This window comes from Carassius gibelio, chromosome A1 (genome assembly GCF_023724105.1).
Source record: "Carassius gibelio isolate Cgi1373 ecotype wild population from Czech Republic chromosome A1, carGib1.2-hapl.c, whole genome shotgun sequence".
In the NCBI taxonomy this organism is placed as follows: Eukaryota; Metazoa; Chordata; class Actinopteri; order Cypriniformes; family Cyprinidae; genus Carassius; species Carassius gibelio.
Window position 1 is genome coordinate 4,480,519 of NC_068371.1, and position 25,091 is coordinate 4,505,609.

At 37.1% G+C, this 25,091-nt stretch overlaps 2 protein-coding genes and 1 long non-coding RNA gene across 7 annotated transcripts; 1 reads left to right on the top strand and 2 right to left on the bottom strand.

Annotated features, from left to right (window-relative positions):
• Positions 1-845: 845 nt before the first annotated feature.
• On the bottom strand, positions 846-5,028 carry LOC127961764 (zinc finger and BTB domain-containing protein 5). 2 transcript variants are annotated; one of them, XM_052561047.1, is made up of 3 exons: positions 4,873-5,028; positions 3,071-4,117; positions 846-2,075 (listed from the first exon to the last, which is right to left on the bottom strand). In XM_052561047.1, exons 2-3 carry the CDS (start codon positions 4,112-4,114, stop codon positions 1,056-1,058), a joined length of 2,064 nt encoding a protein of 687 aa, XP_052417007.1. In that variant the 5' UTR covers positions 4,115-4,117; positions 4,873-5,028; the 3' UTR covers positions 846-1,055. The 2 variants fall into 2 exon arrangements, with proteins under 2 accessions (XP_052417007.1, XP_052417078.1); XM_052561118.1 differs by having other exon boundaries at positions 4,869-5,018.
• Positions 5,029-5,857: 829 nt separating this feature from the next.
• LOC127961967 (folliculin-interacting protein 2) lies at positions 5,858-22,165 on the bottom strand. 4 transcript variants are annotated; one of them, XM_052561504.1, is made up of 18 exons: positions 21,903-22,164; positions 15,851-15,974; positions 14,179-14,271; positions 13,927-14,027; positions 13,760-13,834; positions 13,598-13,656; positions 13,218-13,280; positions 12,540-12,611; positions 12,204-12,339; positions 11,917-12,118; positions 11,139-11,227; positions 10,677-10,823; positions 10,242-10,411; positions 8,939-9,641; positions 8,411-8,567; positions 8,006-8,206; positions 7,453-7,568; positions 5,858-6,861 (listed from the first exon to the last, which is right to left on the bottom strand). In XM_052561504.1, the coding sequence occupies exons 1-18, from the start codon at positions 21,986-21,988 to the stop codon at positions 6,783-6,785; spliced, it is 2,673 nt and encodes an 890-aa protein (XP_052417464.1). In that variant the 5' UTR covers positions 21,989-22,164; the 3' UTR covers positions 5,858-6,782. The 4 variants fall into 4 exon arrangements, with proteins under 4 accessions (XP_052417464.1, XP_052417297.1, XP_052417542.1 ...); XM_052561337.1 differs by lacking the exon at positions 21,903-22,164 and adding an exon at positions 18,491-19,405; XM_052561582.1 differs by lacking the exon at positions 13,218-13,280 and having other exon boundaries at positions 21,903-22,165.
• Positions 22,166-22,885: 720 nt separating this feature from the next.
• LOC127962279 (uncharacterized) lies at positions 22,886-25,010 on the top strand. The gene is made up of 4 exons (XR_008154563.1): positions 22,886-23,018; positions 23,098-23,293; positions 24,482-24,536; positions 24,906-25,010. It is a non-coding gene; the product is annotated as an uncharacterized LOC127962279 (long non-coding RNA).
• Positions 25,011-25,091: the final 81 nt, after the last annotated feature.

Sequence of the window (25,091 nt, forward strand, 5' to 3'; positions counted from 1 at the left end):
GTTAGGATCTCTGGTTGCCACAGAAAGAGTCAGTATCCAGACACAACCTTAATATAAGCTTTTTGAGTATAATAAAAAAAAAAAACATTTGTTGGTCAGATTTTGTTGCTGATTTGAAACGTTATGTGGCAAGCAGTTTTGAGATTTAATTTTACAATTTGATCGGATTGAGACTTGGATGCCCAAAAAAAGCTGCCATTAGCATTCATTGAAATGGATTTTGTGTCAAACTCCTTTGCAATCAACTGTAAGTAATGATATTTTCTTATTAATAAAATGATAGGTTTCTTGGAGGAACACAAAAAGTTTCACAAGTGAAAGCAACAAATAAGCACTATGTGTGGCACGCAGAACAACTGCTTATGTTCCTTCCAAATTTTCCAATGTGAAGTTTCAGTTATATAGGCAGTAAACAGCCAGACTGCTCGCTTGGTTTTGGAACAAAGCTTAAAGCAGTGGTTCTTAACCTTTCTTAACTCTCCTTTTGAAGCTTCAGATCAAAATAAACAGAAAACATTAGTAGCTAAAATAGATACGCTACACAGCCGAAGAAGGTTCAATTCTGACATCAAAGCTTCTATTCTCATAACATTTGATTCGGCTACTAATGTTCTGACATCTGCGTGCAGACATCTCTATCTCTGTATTCAATTAAAAACACCTCACAGTGAAACTTAAACAGACAGTCCACCCAAACATGAACAATCTGTTATCATTTACTCACCCTCATGTCGTTCCAAACCTGTATGACTTACTTTCAGAACACAAAAGAAAGTATTCTGAAGAATTTGTCCACAAAAAACACTGGCGCCCACTGATGTTTACTGAATGAACAACAACCAAAAGAATGTGCAAACACTTTATCTTTAAGTCAAGTTTAGTATAACATCTCTGAGTGAACCATCCCTTCATTTAGTAAAAAACAAAAATGGCATGTTAACAACATACTACAGTCATGAAACACCTAAAACAGTTCCTACAGCTACTATAAAGGTGGATGATCATCTCATTCAGTAGAATAAGAGGAGTGAGCTCGTGCCTGCGATCGTGTTGAATTAGAGCAGGCCGTTAGACATACCGCTGCTCTGCCATCGTAAGCAGGTTGTTTTTGAGTGCTTGTACAAGTGACTGGACTGACTAAAGCGTTTGCCGCATTTCAGACAGGCGTACGGCCGCTCTCCCGTATGAACTCGGATGTGTTTCTTGCAGTCCGTCAGAGTGAGGAACGTCTTACAGCAGATCTTGCAGGCGTACTTCCTTGCACCTTCGACCACTAGCACATTGTGCTCGGAAAGTGCCTTTTTACATTTTGACAGAACATCTGCAGAGGCTCTTGTCAACCGGGGGAGCGGGTTCAAGTTTGAGCTGCCGTCGTTTTGACCTGCGGGGACGGAACCCTCAAAGTTTACTCCATTGAGAAGCATTGAGGAGGAAGAGGATGAGGAGGCAGCAAATTGCTGAGGGCTGTCTGTAAGCATTGAAGCACCTTTGGGAGCGATGTGCCTGTATGCTTGGCACCCTCCACCGCCACCCCTGGATGAATGAGGGAAGGCCTGTATTCCCAAAATGTTTCGCTGGAACTCAAGCGCGAGCTGGTCCACCGATCCACCACGGGACGTTGCTAATGAAGAGGATGATGCTGTTCCATCATGCAGCGGCCGCAGAAGAAGTGACTCTGGCTGCAGGTCAGAGCTGACCTGTGCATCGCCTGGAAAGAGCTGCAGAGAGGAAGATGAAGTGCTGATGGAATCGTTTGAGAGGAAGAAGCGAGCAGAATCGTGGTCTGCTTGAAACTCTCCAGTTGTAGTGTTGGGAATATTGTCAACACTATAAGCAAGGTTAGATGACGCCCCTCTGCCAGCAAAGGCCTTTGTGCTGAGGAAACTGGAAATATGCAATCCTCCGGAGGACTCCAGAGCATCACTGCAGGAGAGCTGCTCTCCTCTTCCTCTGTCTTCTGGTGCTCCTAAGCCCTTGTTTCCTTTAATCAGCAGCTCAGAGCTGGGCTGGGGATCAGAGTAGCTGCGCTCACTGCCCTCCGGACTCAGCTCCAGCTTTTCTCCAGCTGGCTCCACCTGAGGGAACATCGAGTATTTACAAAGCCCCTTTTCAATGCCAGTGAGTTTACCTTTCTGCCAGCTTAGTAACACTCCCATGCAACTCATTTCTGCATAGGCAATGTGTGTAACTCTACGACTCTAGTAGAACGGCTAAAAGCTGAAATCTCTAAAACTGGCAATACTAATAATAGTTTCAATAATATATTTGAAGCAGCAATGAAATTAAACAACAAATGTATTGTAAATATTGTAGAAACTTAATTTTTGGTAAAATTAGTTGCTTTGCAATGATTTGTATTGTAAAGAGCGCTATACAAATAAACCTGAATTCAAAAAAACTTGAATATATTGTAAAATTTGCTCTTTTGTTTGGGTCTGTAAAATTTTTGTAACATTTTTAAAAGATGTCTCTATGCTCACCAAGACTAGGTTAAATCAGAAATAGTCAAAAACAGAAATACTGTGAAATATTATTAAAATTCAACATCATTTTTAATATATTTTAAAATGTTTTTTATTCAAATAAATGTCAGATCATTCTAAACATTGATTTGGTGCTCGAGAATGTTATCGTTAAAACCACTTTTTTTCGCTTCTTAATATTATTTTGGAAAATTAAGGACTTTTTCAGAATACTTTATTAAGCACAGAATTCAAAAGAACAGCATTTTTATATATATTTTTAATAGCAATGTAAAGGTCTTTACTGTGACTTTTGGTCTCCTTGCAGAATAAGAAGAAAGAAAATCAAACTTTTGAACGGTAGTGTACATGTTTTTAACATAAAAATGAAAATAGCAATCAATAAATAAAAAAGAGAAAATCTTGATTATGATCATTAACACAGCATTGCCTCTTGAAAATTGACATAAATCTAATTCTACTTTTCCAAAATAGAGAGGCACGCAGTTTGGGACAATTTAGGTAGCAAAATACTAACTAAACACTCACAAATCAGTAAAAAAATAGATCCGTTACAGTCCCACTAGCTTAATCTCAAAAACAATTACCTGGTCACTCGTGACATCACTAGTCTCATCGACAGCCTCGGGTGAACTCATTGGCTCAGCCTTGACCACGACCTGCATGTGCTGCTGCTGCTCTTCTTCTTCCTCACCTCCATTCTTTATCTTCATCCCTTCGCTATGGTGATGGCTCGTATCCGGGTATTCCTCTTTACGCGGCAACAGCAGCGTTTTTTCCGGTCCTGCTCCCCTCCCTCCATCTGACTGAGTGGGAAGCTGCACGTCTTCATGGGTCAGTCCCCTTCGATACTCATCGTGGTCTAGTAAACCTCCATCAACCCCAGCCACGACCTCATCCACTATTTTACAGTGTGAATCCGGAGACAGAAGCTTCTCTCCACCCACACGCCCCTCTGATTGCCCCACAATCCCCTGCACCTGCGAGGAGAGGCGTGGCCTCCCCTGTTCCGAAGCGATCAGGGACAAGGGCTGTTTGCGCTTCAGGAAACGGCGTGTTGGATGAGAACCATGCTGATCTACCGACCCGCTAGCGCATGCTGAACCTGTTCTCCTCCCGGTCCCTGTTCCCCCAGAACTGACCAGGCTCAGGCCGAGCTGTTGCAGCAGAAATGAGCGCTGGAGATGAGAGTTGGCAGCTACTGCTTGTTGCGTCTCGGCGTGATGCTGACCACCACGGTCTGCCGGGGGAGACATGGGTAGAGTGCGAGTTGTAAGGTAGTGCTTACAAGCTTTCACCACAGTGTTCAGATGCAGATGAGAAGCGGCCAGCAAGACATCCATGACGTTACTCTCTCCTAGCATCAGCGTGGATGTGTACATCATGTCCATCAGTGCAGCAAACGCTTCAGCCGTCACCACTTCTGAGTCCAGATGGATCATCCTCGAACTGGCGTCTCCTTCAGCAGCAGTAAACAGTGCTCGGAAATGCGTACTGCAGGCGGACAGCACGGCACGGTGGGCCTTGAAATGACGGCTGCCAACCGTGATCACGCAGTCACACAGCTGTCCATGCAGCCGCTGGTGGTTCAGCTGCTGGAAGATCTGCTCAAAATGTCCCGGGAAATCCATGACCTGAGGACCAATGAAGAATAGATGACTAAGATGAGGGAATAAACAAAATCGGACGTGAAGTACAGACTTTAGTCAGGGTGGAGCCATGTTTAACTTTGGCAGCAATGAAAAGGAGGTAACAGGGTAACTTTAGGGTAACAATCATTCCCAGCAAAATCCTGCATTTACTACAATCAACATTAAATCTGTTATGAATTATAATGGGAGCACCTTATTATCACCTTATCAAACAACGTAAGAAGCTTTCAGAATCTAGTATCTTGTTTGATTCTTGTATTGTTGAAACAACTGTACAGTGCAAGTTATGGTAACTAAGGTGAATACTGTAAGTGGTAAAGTCAGAATCAGAAAGAGCTTTATTACACATACGAGGAATTCGTTTCAGTGACAGAAGTTTCCATAGAACAAACAGAACAACAGTGACAAGAAACAGATAATTAAAAGCAATATATATATATATAAATACACACACACACACACACACACACACACACACAAATATACATACACAGAGAGAGACACATGCATACATACATTATTTACATCATTTTCTAACATAAAGTCATTATTTAACACGATAAATCCCCCTGTACTGCAAAATAAAACAAAGAACAGATTTATGTAGAGCTTGTATGGGTGTCATATTTACACACATCGCATGTCCTAATAATAAAATCAAGACAGCGAAAGAAAATGTGGATATGAGAGTGAATTGATAGCAGTTCTTTGTTTAGATGAGGATAAAACACACCTACTTTTTACGTCTATTTCATACGCCTTCAGACACTACGGGTTTGTTTTCTGATACCATCCAGAAATACATGTAAAACCTGTCCATGATAGTTATCCGTGGCACTGGCCTGTTGTGTGTGGAGAGTACACGGGAAGCAGCATCTCTGGAAGCGCTGATTAAACCAGTCCATAGCGCCACCTGCTGTACTGGAGAGTGTCAATAACGCTCGAGTGCATGGACAAAGAGTGATTTAGACCATTCACCCTTAAGTCTGGCTTCTGCAGAGCACAAAATATGATAGTTTGAAGAATACTGGTTTAACATAATTAAATTATGGACAAAACCCCAACCTATTCTCAATGTATCTACTTTTATTTATTATGAGTAAGCTGAGTGAGGTGGAAAAAGTAGCAAATCGTAATATTAAGCAAAAATAAAGACATCAGATAGTGAACAAAAAGAGTAGCTGGTTAGAAAAATACCTAAGTATTAAACTTCTGGAGTATCAAAAAAAATAAATAAATAAATAAACAAAAAGACAGGTACATATTATAAGAATTTCGTTATTTTTGTAGACCGTGTTAGAATATGTAATTATGAACATTACCAAACATTAAAGCTATTGGTCAACTTAAATGTATAATTTAAATGAAGTACATTCATTTCTAAATAGATTTTTGTTCATTGTAAGATAATGTTTGTTCTTAATGATGCTGCATCACTTTATTTTAGTAACTAATTGTTCCTTATTATATTTAAAAATCTATTTACCACCTCAATGAATTAGAATTTAAGTAATATCTCATTAGAAACTAATACTAATTTACTTTAAAAAAAACACATGAGTTTGAACTTCATACACCTCCCTAAAAAAATAGTTCAAAATCATAGTTCAAACTTAATGATTGTCCATGAACGAACCACGAAGATAACTTTAACTCTATATAAGGTTGCTATCATAATCTAATATCAAACTGGACCATGAAAAAGAAGATACAAGTACAAAATACAGAGTTATCAAGTTCTTGACAATTTATTTAATTTATTCCTATTGTCATAGACAACTGCATTCAACCATACGTGTAAACACCATGCACAAAACAGACCAAAAGAAAAACAAGAGACTACTGAAAGTGGCAAAACCTTAGTGTTAAAAGTTCAACCTTGATAAAAAAAAAATTATAAAAATGCTAGACAATTTTACATTTACCTTTAGTACAGAAATACACTAGAGACATGTAAAACAGGCTTGTTTCAATCCGAAATGCAGCTTTTTAGTATATACTCAATGACAATACCTGCACACTGCATTCAATCCCATAAATTCACAACAGACCACTTTTCAGATCCTTTACTTGAGGTAGAATATTCTTCGAAAATATAAAAAATAACCATCTTTCTCTAGGTCTTTAAAGTGGAACAATAAAAAAAAAATGTATTTTATTTCTAGTGTCACAAACCTGGGGTTCTATTGCTGTGACACTTGTCTGTCAGTGCAATACAGCACTGAAAGAAACAAAGCATTCACAAGGACAGAGCGCAAAAGTGTGCGTGTGCTTTAGTAAGCCTTGGACACAATAGTAGCACCAGATTAATACTGTAATCCACGATCTGTGGACTGACCAGTGATGAACAGTAACAGTTTAATATCACACTCCAATCTACCTCTTCCCCCATTCTGTAAACGTTCTCAGCTTTCTGAGATTAAAGCATACACATTTGTACCTACATACACCGAAAAGACAGTCAGCTGGACAAACGATGCATTCTGATTGGCATATTAAGGCTGGGTGTAGGCTCTGATTGGTTGTCGAGCACAGTGCATCATGATTGGTGTGGTCATCTGATAGTGGTCAGATCCTTGCTGGTCCACGCAGAACAGGAACACATTTTGATTGGTCCTAAAAGTGTAATAAATCTTGCATGGTCTATTTAAAGAAGGATCTGGGCCACGTAGGGCGAGTGTGTGCTGGCCACTGCGGCAACCAATGGAATGTCACTGGACTCAATCCTGAAAAAAGAAATAGATAAGTGTACATTTGCACATTTCTTCTCATGCTTTATGCATTAATGAATACCAAAATGCATGACTTAAAGCAACCGTATGTCGTTTTGTGTACATTAGAGTACGCTACAGTGAGTGGAATTCTATGGAAGGTTGTTTCTGCCATGAGTTTACATCAGAATAAACATAAATAAAAGGTAATTGCGATGAGTTTATATTTCGCAATAATGGCTTTTTTCTCAGAACTGTGATATAAACGTCACGATTAAATTTTTTTATTTCTTTATTCTCAGAACTCAGAATTCAGAGACATTTTTTTTTTTAATTATGAGATAAAAAGAATGCAAAATTCTAGCAGGAATTACCTTTTTAACCGTGGCACAATCAGACTGTCGTAATAACAGGGCATAGTTTTACACATGCATTTCCACTGAATTTAGGACATGCTCGCCAAACTCAGTGTGAGATCAAACAGAAGCCTTATTAGAAGTTAGTGTACCATCAGAATGATTTTGATAATTCATGCTAAAAGAAAAGTACATACAGTTGCTTAAAGTGTAGGATCAGAGTCAGAGTAGGTGAGTAGTGTGATCTTACCCCAGTGTCAACCCCAGTTCTTTCACATGGACCCTGGTTTGTCCCCTCAGATATTCTGCCAAGGATCGACTCTTAAAATACACCTCCTGTAACCGGTCTTCCAGATGCATCACACACTGAGATGATGTTTGCACACACACACACACACACACAAAAAAAAAAATCAGAATCTACAATAGTAAAACAGTATTAATTTTTTATTCTATTTTAAAAAGCTTTTTTTGTGATGGCAAAGCTGGATTTTCAGAATCCTTTTCTATAAAAAACATTATGCTGATTTGGTGCTCTAGAAACTATTTTTATATTTATGTTGAAAACAATTGTGCTGCTTAATATTTTTGTGGAAAGTGTAATATTTTATTTTCAAGATTCTTTGATGAATAGAAAGTATTTTTTGCATTAATGTTAAAGACCTAACCATCATTTTTAATACATTTAACACATCCTTGCTGAATAAAAGTATCAATTTCTTTATAGACCCCGTTTAGTGTAGATAACCATACATGACATTGCATTGTTAATATGCCTGTATGTGTCTGTTAAGGATACTTACAAAGTCGGAGGCGATGTTGAGCGCATATAGCTGCAGAACTGATGTGATGAGCGTGTGTACGAGGTTGGACACCATCACGTCCCTGCCCAACCGCCCGCCCTCACACACACGCTTTTGACTCGTCACTACTTGCACACTCATTCGATCTGTATCCGCCACGATACACAGAGCCTCGGCCACTGGTTCATCCAGCGCCGGATGCTGCACAAACACAGAGATGCATACTTCACTCTAAAGTAGGCTATTTCAAAAATATGACATTTTGTGTAAAAATTAAAACTTTGAACAAGAAAATCAGATTTAATTACACATGCAAAACATAAAAACAAGAGCATGCTTATGACACTCAACATACATGAATCCTTTCCTATTTGCTGTATTAACTGTAAATGTAATTGTACTTACGAGAACAGTGTGTTCGAGGTCAGCCATGAGGCACTGTTTGAGCCTGAGATCAGAACTGATGCCATGCAAGGCAAAGTCAGGCATGTACTGAGGACAGTACCCACCCAGCAATGAACGCCCAAAATGATTAACATTGGCTCGACTCTCTACCAGACAACTACACAGAAACAAACACACTAGGTTAGTGCAGTCCTCGTGGCTCTTATCACTACAATGGGCAGATAGAATCTTATTTTCTCATCATAACTGGGTCGACCAAGTTTTTGAACATTGAATATAATGCAACACTGACACATAGATATAAACGATCATATGTTCAAATGTATTAATGTGTCTTACATCAATGGTTTGCAAGGAAGCTGTTTTTGCAGCTTAAGTTTCAATAAAAGGTCTTTTCGGACTCTGGAGAATGTTATGGTTTGTTTTCATAGTACAATGACTCCCAAAAGATCAAATATAATATAATACCCCATCATATGACCCCTTTACATTAGTAGAGTGTCCATGTTAAAATTGGTTTGCACTTGCCTTGGTAGAGGTAACTCGTACTCGTTTTGTTCTGTAGTCACGTACAGTGCTTCCTCATCATCACTGTCACCTAGTGCACTATCTGAACTCTCGTTCCTCTGTATGTCACTCAAAAGCCTTTGATGCAACTTCCTGTCCAGTCCGCGTCCACACCCTGCCCCAGTCAGACCCCCGGGTTGTCCGTAATTCGCCATCTCACTGGGACTGCCAATGTGAAACTGCACCCGATGCAAAAGAGGACTCTGATTGGCCAAAATGTGCTCTAATCCGCCCCCAACAGAGTCACTGTCTTCTCCGAAACATTCCTGTGCCATTTCTGTAAATTCAGGCCTGACAGCGGTCAAGTCCACGCTGGGGGATGGACTGGTTGATTTAGTATCAGTCAAAAGTATCTCATGGTTTTGTTCTACTGAGGTGCCCCGAATAGCATTACCCAAGTCAGAGTTCAGTGCTTTTTCACTCGTTCCAATAACACAAGCAGTAGGCTTTAAAGGGTCTGGTTTTTCAGGGGTGGGATCAGTGGTTTGAGAGGTGCAGGGACTGGCTGGATTGTCCATCTGTGGTTGCACATGTTCCTGCAGGTCTGAGCAGCGAATGAAGTAGGACAGAACATACAAGACTCGCTGAACCAGTTCCCTCCTGCGTCCCACAACCACTGTTCGACACACTCTCTCAGGAGAGCCCAAAGCACCATACAGATCACCTGAACAACAACACACAACAAGCAACATAAAACTGGGGAATCACTGCAAATTAAAACATATGCAGGACTAGTCATTTAAACTTTCTTTTTGAAACTTTTTCAAAGTGAAAGTTCAAATAAGTCAAGTTAAGTCATTAAGGAAATGAAATCACAGTAAAAACGAGACCGCAAGTAGACCAGGGGTCTTCAACAAAGGATCTGGCAATTACAGTTTGACCTTCATTTACATTTATGCATTTAGCAGACGCTTTATCCAAAGCGACTTACAGTGCATTCATGCTAAACATTTTTTTTAAGTTTTTTTTAGTTTGTGTGTTCCCTGGGAATCGAACCCACAACATTTTGCGCTGCTAACGCAATGCTCAATATATACACACACACACATATAATATACATAAACACATATATATATAGTTTATACTGTTTTGCAATTTATTTAGACTCGAAATTGCTTCTATGAATCAGTTTTTCTTAATATTTATTTTTTATTTTTTTATTGTTCATAACTTAAGTGCTAAATAATATGAAACTGTTTCTGCACTGCTGCCACACTGATGATTCATTTAATATGAATTATTATCAGTCTATATTCATTCTTACCTAACTGAGCCCACAGTGGGTTGTACGGGTGAGATTTAGCCAACTGGTCCACCGTCTGGGAGGCTGGTTTCTGACAGGCAGATCTGATTGGCGGCAGGTTGCTGGGCATCACTGTGGGAACCCATGCTAAGTGATGTGTGAGAACAGCAGTAAGGAGAGCTGAGAGAAACCTAGACAAAAATGAGAGGAATGGTTCATGAGTGTCCTATCAGAACTCAACATGATAAGGCAATCAAGAGGAAGTTGTTCATGATAGCTGACTGCCACACAGACACACCTGGCCAATTGTGTTTCCTGACACGCTTAGGATCAGTGATGGTGATGGAAACAAATAATTGATTTTCCAATTATCCCTTTGATTACACAGTACTAGTAAAAGAACAGGGTTAAAGATTTGAAGTAATATGTTTAGTCGAAAGGTTAAAGATCACTGACTGGCTCTTGGCTCCGTGTTCCATCAGCAAACTCATCTCCTTCAGGAAGCGCTGACACAGTAGACTTCGCTCTGTACTTTGGGATATCATGGAAAGCCAGACTGGCTCGCTGATGCGGGGAGCCATATACAGGTTCCACACCGTCATCCTAAATCCAACAGAGAACCAGATGAGACTCAAACCCAAGACTTGTATCTCTCAAACTTGAGGGCTTCTGTGACAACATCTTCTGCACCAAGTTGGTCATGAATCATAAAGGAAGTTTAATACTGTAGGACGCACCAAGATTCAAAAGAGTTTTAAAGTGGCAGAACAAGAGGCACATTAAAGCATTACTTAAAATGTTTAATTCAAATACCATTGCTGACGGCTTAAATTCATCGTTACTGCTACAAAAATAATAAACTGCAGTTAAAGAGATCATACATGCACAGATATATCAAGAGTGTAATAAAATCAGCACCTGAATTCTCCCAGTGCTTCCATCACGCGACACAGATAGACCTGCACTCGCTGACTGGACTCTGCTATCCTTCTGCACACAATCATAGCCTGAAAAATAAGCCAACAGATAGTTTGAACTTAAGGAGAAAGTATACATGTTTAATAAAAATAATTAGGCACATTACAAGTTTATTCAGGAAGTCAAATTCCTCTTCAGCGTAAAATTTCAATGATCTGAACAGTGGATTGCTAAATAGAGTGCATGCATTAGGATTATTATAGCATATAGCATATAAATGGAATCTACAGAAAACTGTCAAAATATGCATTTCATATAAATATATGAGGACTATAGAGAGCATGTCAATAGCAAAAAAATAATAAAATAAGTGCATGTATGGTTGCTCTAGATTCTGCATAAAAGCTGTACTAAAATATGTCTGACCCACCCATATAATCAGAATAAGTGGGCATAATTACCCATTATCAGTCTAGTTGGTAATTTTCTTTGGTCTATAAAATACTGATAGTTAAGCCTATTTTCTACACCATGCTTTTCTTAAAAAAAAAAAAAAAATATATATATATATATATATATATATATATATATATATATATATATATATATATATATATATATATATATATATATATATATATAAATTCCAATGAGTTTGCTATCAAATCCAGAAACATCTGGGAAAAAAAATGTGTAATACATTGTCAAATCAATTTGTTTGCACCCCCTCCCTACTAGAATAATAGGATAAATCAGTCTCCTGCACTTTCACACTTACCCTCTCGATGGCGGCCTTGAGTCTGTTCATGTGAGACTCAAACAGAGGAAAGTGTGAGAAGAAAAACTCCTGGAAATTGTGGTTTTCCTCTTCTCTTTCCGGCAGGCTGATGATGATGCTGATGGCAATCTTCTTCCTCCGGATCATCGTAGGGTTGGAGGTGCAGCTCTCGTCAGACAAGCTGAACATTTCTTCAGTGTTCCTGAAACACAAGTGACCACATCTTTCGTATCTGCCCTCTGTGTATTCGCATCTCTTACTTACTCGTTTAAGTATTCAGGGCTTACCAGCGAGGCACGGGGCCATGCTGAAGACTGGTGGCCTGGCTACGGAGCCATCGGCGTTGGTAACTGCTGGACAAACCACTACTGAAGGAGGAGCCAGGTGACGGTAGGGGAGTGGCCAACAAACTGCTCAGAGATGCTGCAGAAGTGAAAAGTGGGAGTTCACAGACAACATGCATGAGTCAATTTTGATCAATTTAATGCACCCTTGCTACATAAAAGTATTAACTTCCTTGACAAAAAATATCTTGCTGACCACAAACTTTTAAAAAGTAATGCACGTTAAATGTAACCAATTTGAATTAAATATATTCTGACTTTGTACTTTTGTGTGCATACCTGAGCGAGCAATGCCACTGTCCCCGTCCTCACTGTGTCCTCGGCTTGGCATGTCCACTGGATTACTATGGGCTGGAGAAACAGTCATTAAACTCTCACATTGAGCTGCGTTCTGAAGAACGTAAAGAAGTTTGTCCGCATTTCTTCACGTAGTTGGTGATTTGATGGAGGTGCTGGGTTCCCAAGCCCGTTTCAAAAAAGCATGCAGGTTAGTATCCCACACAGACAAACACACCAAGCACCTGCAAAAGCGTGGTCCCATCTGAAAGTGCTAGTTAAACCCTGTAACCTAGAAACCTGGCAGTCGCATCCTTAACAATGCTGCTATCCCACAATGACTGTTCACACTTGGTATTAACATCAGTTTCACTGATCTGAGTGTACAACGCTAAGTTTTATTGTAAACAGATGCAAAATACTTTTTGCAAACCAAATCACAGGAGATGCTCATCAGTATCCAGTGTAAATAACATTGTCTTAGCTGTTGTGATTGCATCACCATTGCATCACCAGTGTATGTTAAAACAAGGCGGAAGGAAGTGCATTAAGTGAGTTGCCCAAGATCAGTCAAGGGCTAAATAGTCAAACAGAGCATACAGCAGAAAATAAAACATAGCGAAAGGGTATGTGCATGTGAGATCAACACACGCTCACGCTGCTTCAGCATTCCTCACAAACCTGCAAAGAAAGACGCGCTCCGAGCCAGGCAGGGCAGAGGAGCGCTAGGCACGCGGCAAACTCCTGAAAAGAGGAGTGATATATGGCCATGTTGAGAAACAGTATGTTTGGGGGAAAACAGAGAAAGGTTGCTTTAAAGGCAGCATCACCCACTAAAATGCAACCTCATTAGTGAGCAATATGGAATAGTGCATGCTCACACATGACATATTTTTGTAGGCCAACACATAGAAAACAGCATAATTAAAAAAAAGCTTTAGTGAAAAGAGTACATTTATGAGGACTTAAAAAAGCTGTCTATGTACAGTAGGCACTCGGTAGCTCACTATGTGTCTGGTGTGCAAAAATGAGAAGGAAAGAAGTGTTTGCACTAATCTTACCTATGCTGCTGGTGTGACTAGGAAACGTTTGGCTCATCGACTCAAAACTGTCTTGTAGCCTTAAAGAAAAAAAAAAAGTAGACAATGAGTGATACTCAGACTCAGACTGAGAGTAGACTCATGTAGCAGTAGATTGCAGATGAGAGGAAACGAGAGACGTACGGATTTGTACTTTCAGAAGTGCTGCTTCCAGACCGGGTGGAAAAAACCTTACTGACCATCAGCTGCGGTGGAGACCTTTCACACACACAGTTACACAGTATTATTACATACACACTGCGAAGGTCTCGACTCCTACAACATATATTAAGTTTACACAAAATACTCACCGGATGTGGTGAATTTTAAGCGTTGAACCCTTATAACTCATGGAAACTGAGCCAAACATCATTTCTCCGAGCATGGTCACATCTGGAGCTGGTCTGGTATACTAAACACACATATGTGTCAAATGTGGTATAAAAGTGCTCTAAGAAGCCACACTTACACAGGGTATGTTGGAATTTTGTTATTAGAGTTTATGAAAGCGTTTCTGCACTTTTTGACTGATAAAGTTCTGTGACACTGGCACAAACACACACCTGATATGAAGGAGGCTTGTCTTTCTCGCCTGCTTGACTGCCGATATGGTAAGCACCACTCCGGTTCGGGGGGGTTTTGGTTTCATCAGCAGTCTGTAAGATAAAAGAAACGGTCACAATTGGATTCTTACAGGCTGATGTAGAATCAAATAGATGTTTGCAACAAAAATGTGTACTATTTATCCATATTAAGGATTAATGTATGCATGCTTGAAATTAATACTTACTGAATTAATTTCTCACTGAATACGGAATTAAGGATGCATTAATTCAGCAAGATTTCATTAAAAATAAAAAGTGGCAGGAAAGATGCTTTCGTTGTTATAAAAATCTCAAGTTCAAATAAATAATATAGATCAAATAAATGTTCTTTCTGTTCAAAGAATCGTGAAAAAGGTATCATGGTTTCCACAAAAATATTAAGCAGCACAGCTGTTTTCTACATTCACAATAACAGGAAATATTTATGAGCAGCAAATCAGAATATTAAAATGATTTCTGAAGGATCATGTGACACTTCAAATAGCTACTTCAGTTTTCCTTAATTTTTGATCAAATGAATGCAACTTCTTTTAAAAACATTTACAAAAATATTACCAACCCCAAACCTTTGAACTGCAGAGCATTTGTATTTTTTTGCTGTATCTTTGTGCACACAAGTTGAAAATGCTAACGCTATGCATGATATAAGTTATCTTTTTCTAACCTGCAGGTCAAAACCCTGTTTAAATGAGCAAATATCGTGAACACAAACATGAGCAGTGGTATGGAAGTGTTTGCAAGAAGAGCAATATTTGACCACAAAAGACACAATTCAATAGCAATACACACACGTACACACACACACTGTTAATTCTGTCTCTCTCTCTCTCTGTGACAAAAGCCGAAGAGCTGAATAAACAGACCAATCATGTGACAACTTACTGACAATAAATCACACTCTGTTCAGAGAGAGCCAGAGACATCCAATAACAACGGTCTAGATGGACGAGTGTAGATGGGTGGACATTCAAAAAAATACTGCTTTGATTTAAGTCTATGTTCAAGCAACAGTGAAAATACAGTATGCATATTGTCAAGAAAATTCAGTTTACATGAGAAAACACTTTTACCATAAATAAACTAAACAGGCCATTTTTTTTATTATTATTCCCTGAGGTCTAGGGTTTTTCCTTTGTGGCAGAAAGTCATAACTTGACTTGTTTTTTGATCGGTTTCCTTTGCGTGTGAAATGCGAACCTGACCAGCTGAACTTTCCTAATGATGGGATCCTTCAGAAGGTTTCCCACATTTTATTCTTATGGTAAGCTCTTCTGTGTATTTTTATTTTTTTTGCATGTGTCTTCCACCTTCCAGAAAAAGTCTGATTTCCCAAGACATGACAATCTAAACATCCAAAAACATCACTAACAGGAAAAGCGTATAATAAAAACATTTCTAAATCATACTAAAACTGGATATCCTTTATTAAACCGTAATATCAAGATGCAACCTACACACACACACCCACACACACACACTCTCGTGAGTGAGTGTTAAATGCTTTGACCCAGTTAGCTGAGCAGTCACACCTGTCATGAGATCCAAGGAAGCTGGATTACAGAGCATGTGACTCCTCCCAAAACAGTGCTCTCAGACCCCCTCAGACACACAGACCACATTAGCAACTTACCGGCTCGGATGTGTCCAGTTTGTGTATTGCTTTGGAGTCAAAGAGAACCTGGCGCCCTCTTCTCTCACAGTCTTGATACACTATCAACCTGATCTGAGCTAGGTCAAACTCAGCAGATGCCCAACTAAAAGAGAGAGAAACACAGGTCACGGTGATCAATAATAAATACTTCCTCTATGACATCTGTTGGACTTCACAAAAACAAAAACATTTGAGCCAAAAATAGGTTTCTGACCCTTCCAATATGACTAGCTTTCAATTTATCAACAATTAAAATAAGCAAAATATTGGAAATTCACTCTTTATTTATACTCATTCTGCAAATCTTCAGTGAATTACAGTTATTTATTAAGTTTGAAGTTTTTTTATGTTTGAGTCCCTTGATTAAAAATGTTAAAACACTCATATTGTGAAATATTATTATATTTAAAAATAACTGTTTACTAGTTTAATATATTGTAAACTGTCAGCATCATTACTTCAGAAATCAGACTAATATGCTGATTTGCTGCTTAATAAACAATTATTCTTTTATTTTTGTGGAAACTGTGATAGATTTTTTTCTGGATTCAGTGATCAATAGAAGTTTTGTAAAAAATATTAATTTTGTGTAAAAGTCTTAAGCGACAATTTTGATCAACTGAATGCATCCTAGCTGAAAAATAAAGTATTATTATTATTATTAAATCTTACTTACACCAAACCTTTAAACTGTGACTCGTTTGGACTATATTCATAGTGCTATATTTTTATATTTCTGAGCTTGTCACTCCCTGTTCATCAATCACTGACACTGCATGTCAAAGAGAAGCATGAACAATCTTCAAAATATCTTTTTTGTGTTCCACTGGAAAAAAAATCTGGAATTACATGAGAGCGAGTAAATAATGACAGCTTTCATCAAACCCATAAAACTGCAAGAACTTTCAATATTTAATTGCACCCTACGTAAAAAGCAAAAACACATTTTCTTCACACAAACACACACCCCCTACCTGCTTTCCATCCTGGTGTATGATAAAGTGATCAGACATTGATTTTCATCCTCCAAGCACAACATATACATCCAGAATAGGTATAAATAACATCCACAAGAGAGCAGCTAAAGGCACGAAAAGTGGACCATTCACACAGTTGCATGTTTCTTCTATTAAACATCAGAAGATCACCAAAGTCTAACGATGGAAAACACAGGCACACAGTCTCCATCACTGCTTGTCTGAGCTCTGAGTGCACAAGTCACACAAAACCTCACACACACACACACACACACACACACACGCGGTGTCGGCAGAACTCCTTCTCTCTGACTGTGTAGATGATGCAGTGTGTTTGTTTTATCAGTGTTCATGTGTGAGTTTGCAATCACTGTGTGTCTGTTTGCGTCGAGTGTACGGACTTTGTATATGGACTGCTTAGTGTTAGTGTGAGTGTGTGTTAGACTACATGTTGCTCAGTCTTTTCTAACCCAGCTGCTGGACAATACATTGCTATGCACAGGCTCCCTTTATCCTTCACACACACAGAGGGCACAGGCTCTCTTTATCCTCTCTTACTGAGACTTTGCGTGCGTGAGTGTGTGTGCCAGTATATAAGAGAGAGACAGATGGATGGAGGGAAAGAGAGAGAGAAAAACACTTGCTTGGGATGGTACTGCCACTACACATTAACACAAACACAAACAGAGACTAGAAGTTATATTAGTAAGAACTCATAAACACAGTGGCTTTTACACTAAAATAACATCATATCCTAAACCAAACCCCTTTACATTATATTTGTGAGGACATTTTCAAACATTTGTTCCTCATAAGTGTAGCCAAATCTGTACATACACACCTCTAGACACACCTAACTAACTGTTACTAAAACACACCTGACTAACAACTAAGTGATTCAGTTTTAAAAAGCAAAGAATGAATTAGCCTTTTTGGGATTTTCCTCATACTTCAGGTCACATGAACATCAACAGCTGTGTCACATGACCACTGTGGTTCACACAGACACACATTGATTGACAGCTGAAACTATCTCAGATGAGCTGAGTGAAATCTGACAACTTTCATTCACAAATTCAAAATAATAAATACGAAGATGCAGAAATAAACCTCAAAAAGAGGTTTATGAAATTAATGTTTTGTTTTCTATTGAAATTATTTATATTTTAATTTTAATTATGAAATCAATGTTTTAAATAAGATTTTTGAATATAGATATTGCAAGAATAGATTATTTCGAAATTCAATGATGAATATAATTTAAATTTTTTATATACTCATATTTACTTTATATGTATAAACACTGCTCTAATGCTGATTATTTTGATTTAGGCAGAAGCAACGCAAAATCATAAGCGACTCTTGAATATTAGTGGCTGAGGATGGTCAAAGCTGCATATTTTAGTACATATTTGATATTTTCTTGTTTCTTTATTAATTTTTAGCACAGAAGTTGAAGAAGTCTCAGAGTCTGTGTTACACATTCGACTGTGTTTGAACAACTCTTCAAGAACTATTATATTACTATACACATGCACACGCACACGCAAAACACTCTTTAGCACAGATTCCTCTCATAAGCAAACAAAAAGGTTACCATATTTGTACAGTGGCTCAAAAAGTGCACACACACACAGTGTACCTGTTCCATGGAGCGTCCTCTGGAATGAACAACCTCCTTGCAGTGCTTTTCTTGCGACTCTTAATCTTCATCTTCACAGGTATTCCACTCAGTACACTACAGAGAGTGTGTGTATGCATGCTACAATGGGTTCTTACTTTGTCTAGAAGTATGCTCTCCAAATCAGATGACATTCATGAAATCAAAGACAAAATAGAATGATGGGGAGGTTTTTTTGGGAAGCATGTGTTCCGAGACTGAAGGGTTTCTACACGTATCTGTCTGATGACTAATTGAATACAGCTCAAACGTCACATGACTGTCACACACACCCTCTCACAAAGCATGTGATCCAAACACAGTCATAGGACACTCTCACTGGCCAAAGTTGCATACCTCAGCAAACAAACTAAAACTAGCGTACTCTTTGCTAACACTGGCCATGCATGTTGCAACAAATATTCAGTAAGTCATATGCTTCACCCCTACACAAAGACAGAGTGAACATTTTCAAAAAGTGAAGGTCCATGTTAATTTTCTCTCAAAATAGAAATATTACTTTTGAGATCATATCAGTAGCCTGTTAAAAGCAGATTGATTTGAAAAAGAGCGGGTCTCCTCATGGGGGCAGACATTTTGAGATCATGTGACCATCTAAAGTCTACTGGCTTTGTCTAATAATAAAAGGTTTCTGAGATACTTTTACTTACAGAATAAACTGACAGACTTTAGATTTCTACATTGGCATTAAAAACTTTTGCACTTTACTGTATCAAAACCATTAAGTGCACTGTTGAATTGTTTATATAACTGTTGAGATAATGTTTTCGGTAATTAAAATAAAGCTTAAAGTGTGTGTGTGTTTGTTTGCCTGGCAACTAACAGAAATAAATACTTTTAAGTTCTAAAACTGAAATAAAAATTACATTTAAACTATTCAAATTAAATAGAAATCTCCAAAGCAAATTAAAATTATTATACTTAAATGAAAAACTAAAATGAAAACTGAAAATGTAAAAATGTAATCTAAATCAAAAATGAATATATAATGTATGTATGTATGTAATATATAACGGTATATAAATAAATTCTAGTTGCTAGTATAAGTTCAAAATAACATGGCACAACACTGTTGTTATCAATGCAATTAAAAAAACTAAATGATTAGTTTAAAAATATTGATGAAATAATGCCTTTGCGACTAAGTGAAATAAGTTGAAGTACTAAAAATGAATAAGCTAAACAGAATACATAAACAACTGATAAAAATGTCAAAGGCACAACAAAATTTCTAAAACCTTAAATTAACAACTAAAATGAAAAATAAAAACAAAAAATATAATTAAAATATTATAAATACTATAATAGTATATAAATAATACTACAATAATATGGACTAGGAGTCAGCATAAGTCCAAACTAACATAACCAGCACATCATAAAGTAAATAAAATTTTTATTGTATTTTTCCACACACACTTATTATAATTAATTTAGTAAACATGAATATCACACGAACAACAATTATATTTCTAATGTAAAAACTTTTTTAAAAATCTATATTTTAAGAACATCTTTCTCAGAGAGTTCACATTTTACAAAAGATCTTTTCTCTTCAGTAAAAGTATTTATTATGTAAAAGTGACCATTCAAAGCCCATATTTTAATAAATCCAGTGATTCTGACCTAAATCAGTTCTGCAAATAGATAAGTTTTGAACAGTGACTCCAAATCAAGACTGAGATCAATTTTTTTATGTGTATTCAGTGGGTAAGCAGAGTCACTTCCTTCTTGGAAACTGCTGAATCGTCATGTGACCATGTTTCTGGAAAGTGTCCAATATGTTTTATTTCTGCTTGAAAACGTGGGTTAGCCAATGTATAAAATCAGAAAGAGTAATACGAGTTATTAAACAAAGATTTGTAATTGTAGTTTAGAGTAAGGACATGGCTTAACTAACAGCAATAGGTTTTTCATTCACATGCAAGCATTAAGCAAGCATATTCCTGTCACACTTAAAAACTTGAAGAGGAACTAATTTGTTTAGAAGATTTCGGGGTTGTGATCCAGAACTTCCAGATCCTTAAAACTGTAAACTTTTGCTCATCTAGGCTGCATTTATTTGTTTAAAAATACAGAAAAAAAGGTAATATTGTGAAATATTATTACAATTTAAAATAACAGTGTTTTATTTTTAATATAGCTACTTTAAAATATAATTTATTGCAGTGATCAAAGTTGTATTTTTAGCATCATTACTCTAGTCTTCAGTGTCACATGATATTCCAGAAATCATTCTAATATGCTGATTTATCAAAGTTTTTGCTGCTTAATATTTTTTTTAGAACCTGTGATACTTTTTTCAGTTTTCTTTGATTAATAAAAAGTTAAAAAGAACAGCATTTATTCAAAATAGATACCTTTTGTAACAATATAAGTCTGTGCTGTCACTTTTAATCAATTTTACACATCCTTGCTGAATTAAAGTATTAATTTCTTTCAACAAAAAACATTTACTGATTCCAAACATTTGAACGTTATTGTATAATGTTACAAAAGATTTTAAGTAAATGCTGTTCTTTTCTTTTTTTACTTTTTATTCATCAAAGAATATTAAAAAGTATCACAGGTGTCAAAAAAAAAAGCAACATGCAACTATTCATGTGACACTGAAGACTGGTGTAATGATCCTGAAAAATCAGCTTTGCATAACAGGAATAAATTACATTTTATGATATATTAACATAAAAACATGCATTTCAAATTGTAATAGTATTTCACAATTTTGCAGTTTATACCGCATTTGTTCAAATAAATGATATATTTGCATTTGTATTATATTTGAATAATTGACACTTAAACACATTTTTGTCCTAAATTATATATCTATGGCTTTTGGATATAGATGTTTGTTTCTTCTAATTTCAGTTGAGAGCAAACACAAAGAAATATAAGATTCGATTTATCTGTATGCTTTCTACGTGACTGTCCCAGAAAGCTCTTCTCCACCCACTCTGACAAGAAGGAAACACACAGCAGAAGCCATACATGCAGAATTGTTGTACCCTCAACGTAAAAAGCTGTCACAACTTGCAAGTATTGTGCAAGCATAAATGCACTTGAAAGAGTTACACAACGCATGGACTGATGCTCAGCTGACCGCAGAGCTCCACACACAGACCAAGTGACTCTATGGCCTGCAAGCGATCACACAATAAAGTGGTGATCATAAACTCACACGTATTTGCATCACCTAGTGTTTCTTGCAGATTAAAAAACAGCTGTCTGCCGCGGAGAATATAAAAGCGAGTGTCTTATAGAGCGCACAGGCTGGAACGCGCTTATTTAGATTCACAGACTGGCGCGTGCAGGTGTGAAGAGCGCGTGACTGTATATCCATAGGTGTAGTGTGTGCGCGTGCTCGCGGTCTTACCATTGGTCCGCCGCCGTACAGATGTCCCGGGGGCTGTCGTTACCGACGGCTCTCTTGCCGAGGAGCTTCTGCAGCAGTGTAGGCATGCTCGCGCTCCGCTTATCACAAACCCACACTCCGGGATTCTCGTTTCCCCATCAGGGCGAGCGTCCGTTCAAGTCTCTGGTGGAGATCCATGCTGGAGTCATGTGACGTTTGCACCAGCTGACTGTCAGTGACCCGCGGGCGCTCTCTGCTGAGGACACACGGACTCACAGGCGGCACGTGCAGGACGTGCCAAACAACAACAGTGTTCCCCTTCCTTCTTTTTGCTCATTTGCACACATTGGTCATAGCTCCTCCCTGCACAACACAAGATTCAGGGGGCGTGGTTGCATCCACTTCTAGGGGGTGGAGACTGTATAAAAACAACCATACAGTTGGAAAATTATAAAAAATTAACATTTTGATTAGTTCTATTTGTTCTTGTTTTTCCATTTAAAATTAAATCAATCGGTTTAAATTAATGTATGATATCAGTAGATGATATGGTTTAAATATATGACATTTTCGTTCAATTCAATGCATATTGTTACTTTTATCTCTTTCTCTGCCTCTCTCTTTAAAAAAAAAAAAGATTATAACCCTAGAAACTAGAAAATACATTAATGAAAAAATATGAAATTAAAATAAAAAGAGAAATTCCAAAAAATAAAAAAATAAAAAATTGAGAGAAAGGGTGAAAAACGAAAAAAAAAAAAACTAATTAAAGGCTAAATTATTTTATTTGACAACAGGCATATTGAATTATATTTAATGCACAACATGCAGTTTAAAACAATATTGAATAGTCGTTTATATCAAAAGTAAGATTGATTTTTTTTTACTCCATTGTCATGAAGTCATTTTACACGTTTGTAAGAAATACATTACAAAATAAATTATTGTCTGATCATGTCATCATGTGAATAAAGAATATTTATATATGACACGATATTCCACCGGAATGTATGACTAATGTCAATAATACACGGAACAAAAATACCGTCGAACCGCTTCAAGCGGTCCGTTCCTCAAATCTACCCCCCGTACGTCACGTGTGTGAAAGACAGACTTTCACTTATATCAACAAATATGGTAAGTTTATGTTTGGAAACTTTAATTAATTAAAAAAGACTTTAAATGGCGTGTTTAATAGCTAGTATTCTCTCTTCAGTCGAAGGCAGCGACAGTGAAGGGACAGGTGGAGAAAACTGTTCACCCATTCAGCAGAAAAGCGCTGTCATCAAACAACACTTTTACATTTATTCACTAAAATTTTACTTTTTATGCTTTTATGCCTGTAAAAGGAATATGTCTTCAAATCACTTCTAGGTTAAAGGGTGAAAAGTCACAGCGTCTAAATTTGATTGGTGAGTAGTTTATTTTTTATTTATCTTTGCATAAGCAAGGAATCTGAAAGCTTTTTTTTCTTTTCTTTTCTTTTTTGACTGGTTTGACAAAATAAATTAGTGTGTTATACCCCATCTAACTTAACCTGTTAATTGTCGGTTACACTTTTTGAGCATAGACGTAAAAAAGAACATTTCCAACTTAAACTGTTTTCAATTTTGAATGCTTTAGTCCACAGACTTAAGATTGGTCTCTTTTTAAAGCAGACGCTTTTGGCAGATTATTGTAGAAGTGAAAAAGTTGTAAAGATTATATAACAAAAAAAGTTATGGAAGTTTAAGTTTATGAAAATATAAAATATAACAATTTAAACATTTATATTTTTATTTTAAAACTGCTAGAAATCAAAACTACAATTCTGAACAAGTTATGTTCCTAATTTGATGTTGATATCTCAAAATAATTAGCTTTCAAGTGAGATTTTGTTTGGGCGTAGTACCAAGCTTTTCCACTAGATGACCATCAAACCACATTGGTGACCATTTAAGGGCGTCTTCATTTCCATAAATGATGTGAATGACCTGAAACATGTTTTTACATACTTTTCTCAATATTTATGAAGTGGACATCACAATCAGAAGTATTAAGGGTCGGTATGGCAGTATTTGATTTCAATTCAACTTCAAAAAAATGTATAAAAGAAATGCTACGAGAACCCTGGACTTGTGTTATAGTTCAAAATGCATCAAAAAAGGATATTCTACTGTTTTTTTCTATATATTTAAAACACTTTTAGATATTTTGTTCTCAAGAAATACAATGGATTTTATCTTTTGAAGACTCTCCATGAAAAAGATTTTTACTGATTTGTCATGATTTCATCTATGCATCACTATTTCAAAGTAAAGGTCAGAACACACTCTCTGACTCTGATGAGTACTCTTCTTGCATATTAATAAATTACAGTTGCTCTGTAAAATATTTCAAAAATAAGTCACCAAATATCAAAACTACAGTGTTTAGGCTTTCTAATGATATATAGTTTGTCAAGATTACACCAAACAAGATGCTTGTACTATAACCAAGAGGTATGACCATCCTAAACAAATGTTTTTTTGACTTGTAAAGTTCTCGATTTAGTTGAAAATGCTGTAAATTGAGAAGAATAAGAATAAAACCGGGATCTTGGTCCATGTCCTCTTTCTCAGGTACTTTCACCGGTTTGACAGAGAGAAAGAGCTCAGTATGAAGGCAATGGCATTGGTATGTTTCCAGTGTTCGCATGAACTTTTTCTATAGGTTTCCTTTATCTTTTTTTGCTTCCTTACATTTAAAAGTTTATATGAGCAGTGCTGAGAATGCTTTTGTAAAATGTTTCCTGCATGTACATGTAGCTACACATATATAGCTAATTATTGTTTTCCAAGGTGAGTACATTAGAGCAGGAATGTGCATCCTTCTCAAGCCATGCAAAGATTTGTATTGGTTTAATTAAAGTCATTCTTGATTATTAACCCTTTAATTCCATTCTGTTTGCATGATGTTCTTGTAAAGGAAAAAATGTGTTTGTTACCCTTAGGTAACATCATGCTGTATTTGGTTAGAAGTTGTCTCTCTTTTTTCACCTTCCAGAAATCCCTGATATCATCAACTCTAAGCATCTGAAAATATTCCGGTATTAACTGCTTAAAAGTATGTTCTTGAACACTTTTTATAGCAAATAAAGAATTTCTGTAACTAGCGGCTTCAGCGCTTAACGTATCAAATCTGTCTAAACTTGAGCCACATTTGTTGAGAAGAAGGATGTTACTTATTCTC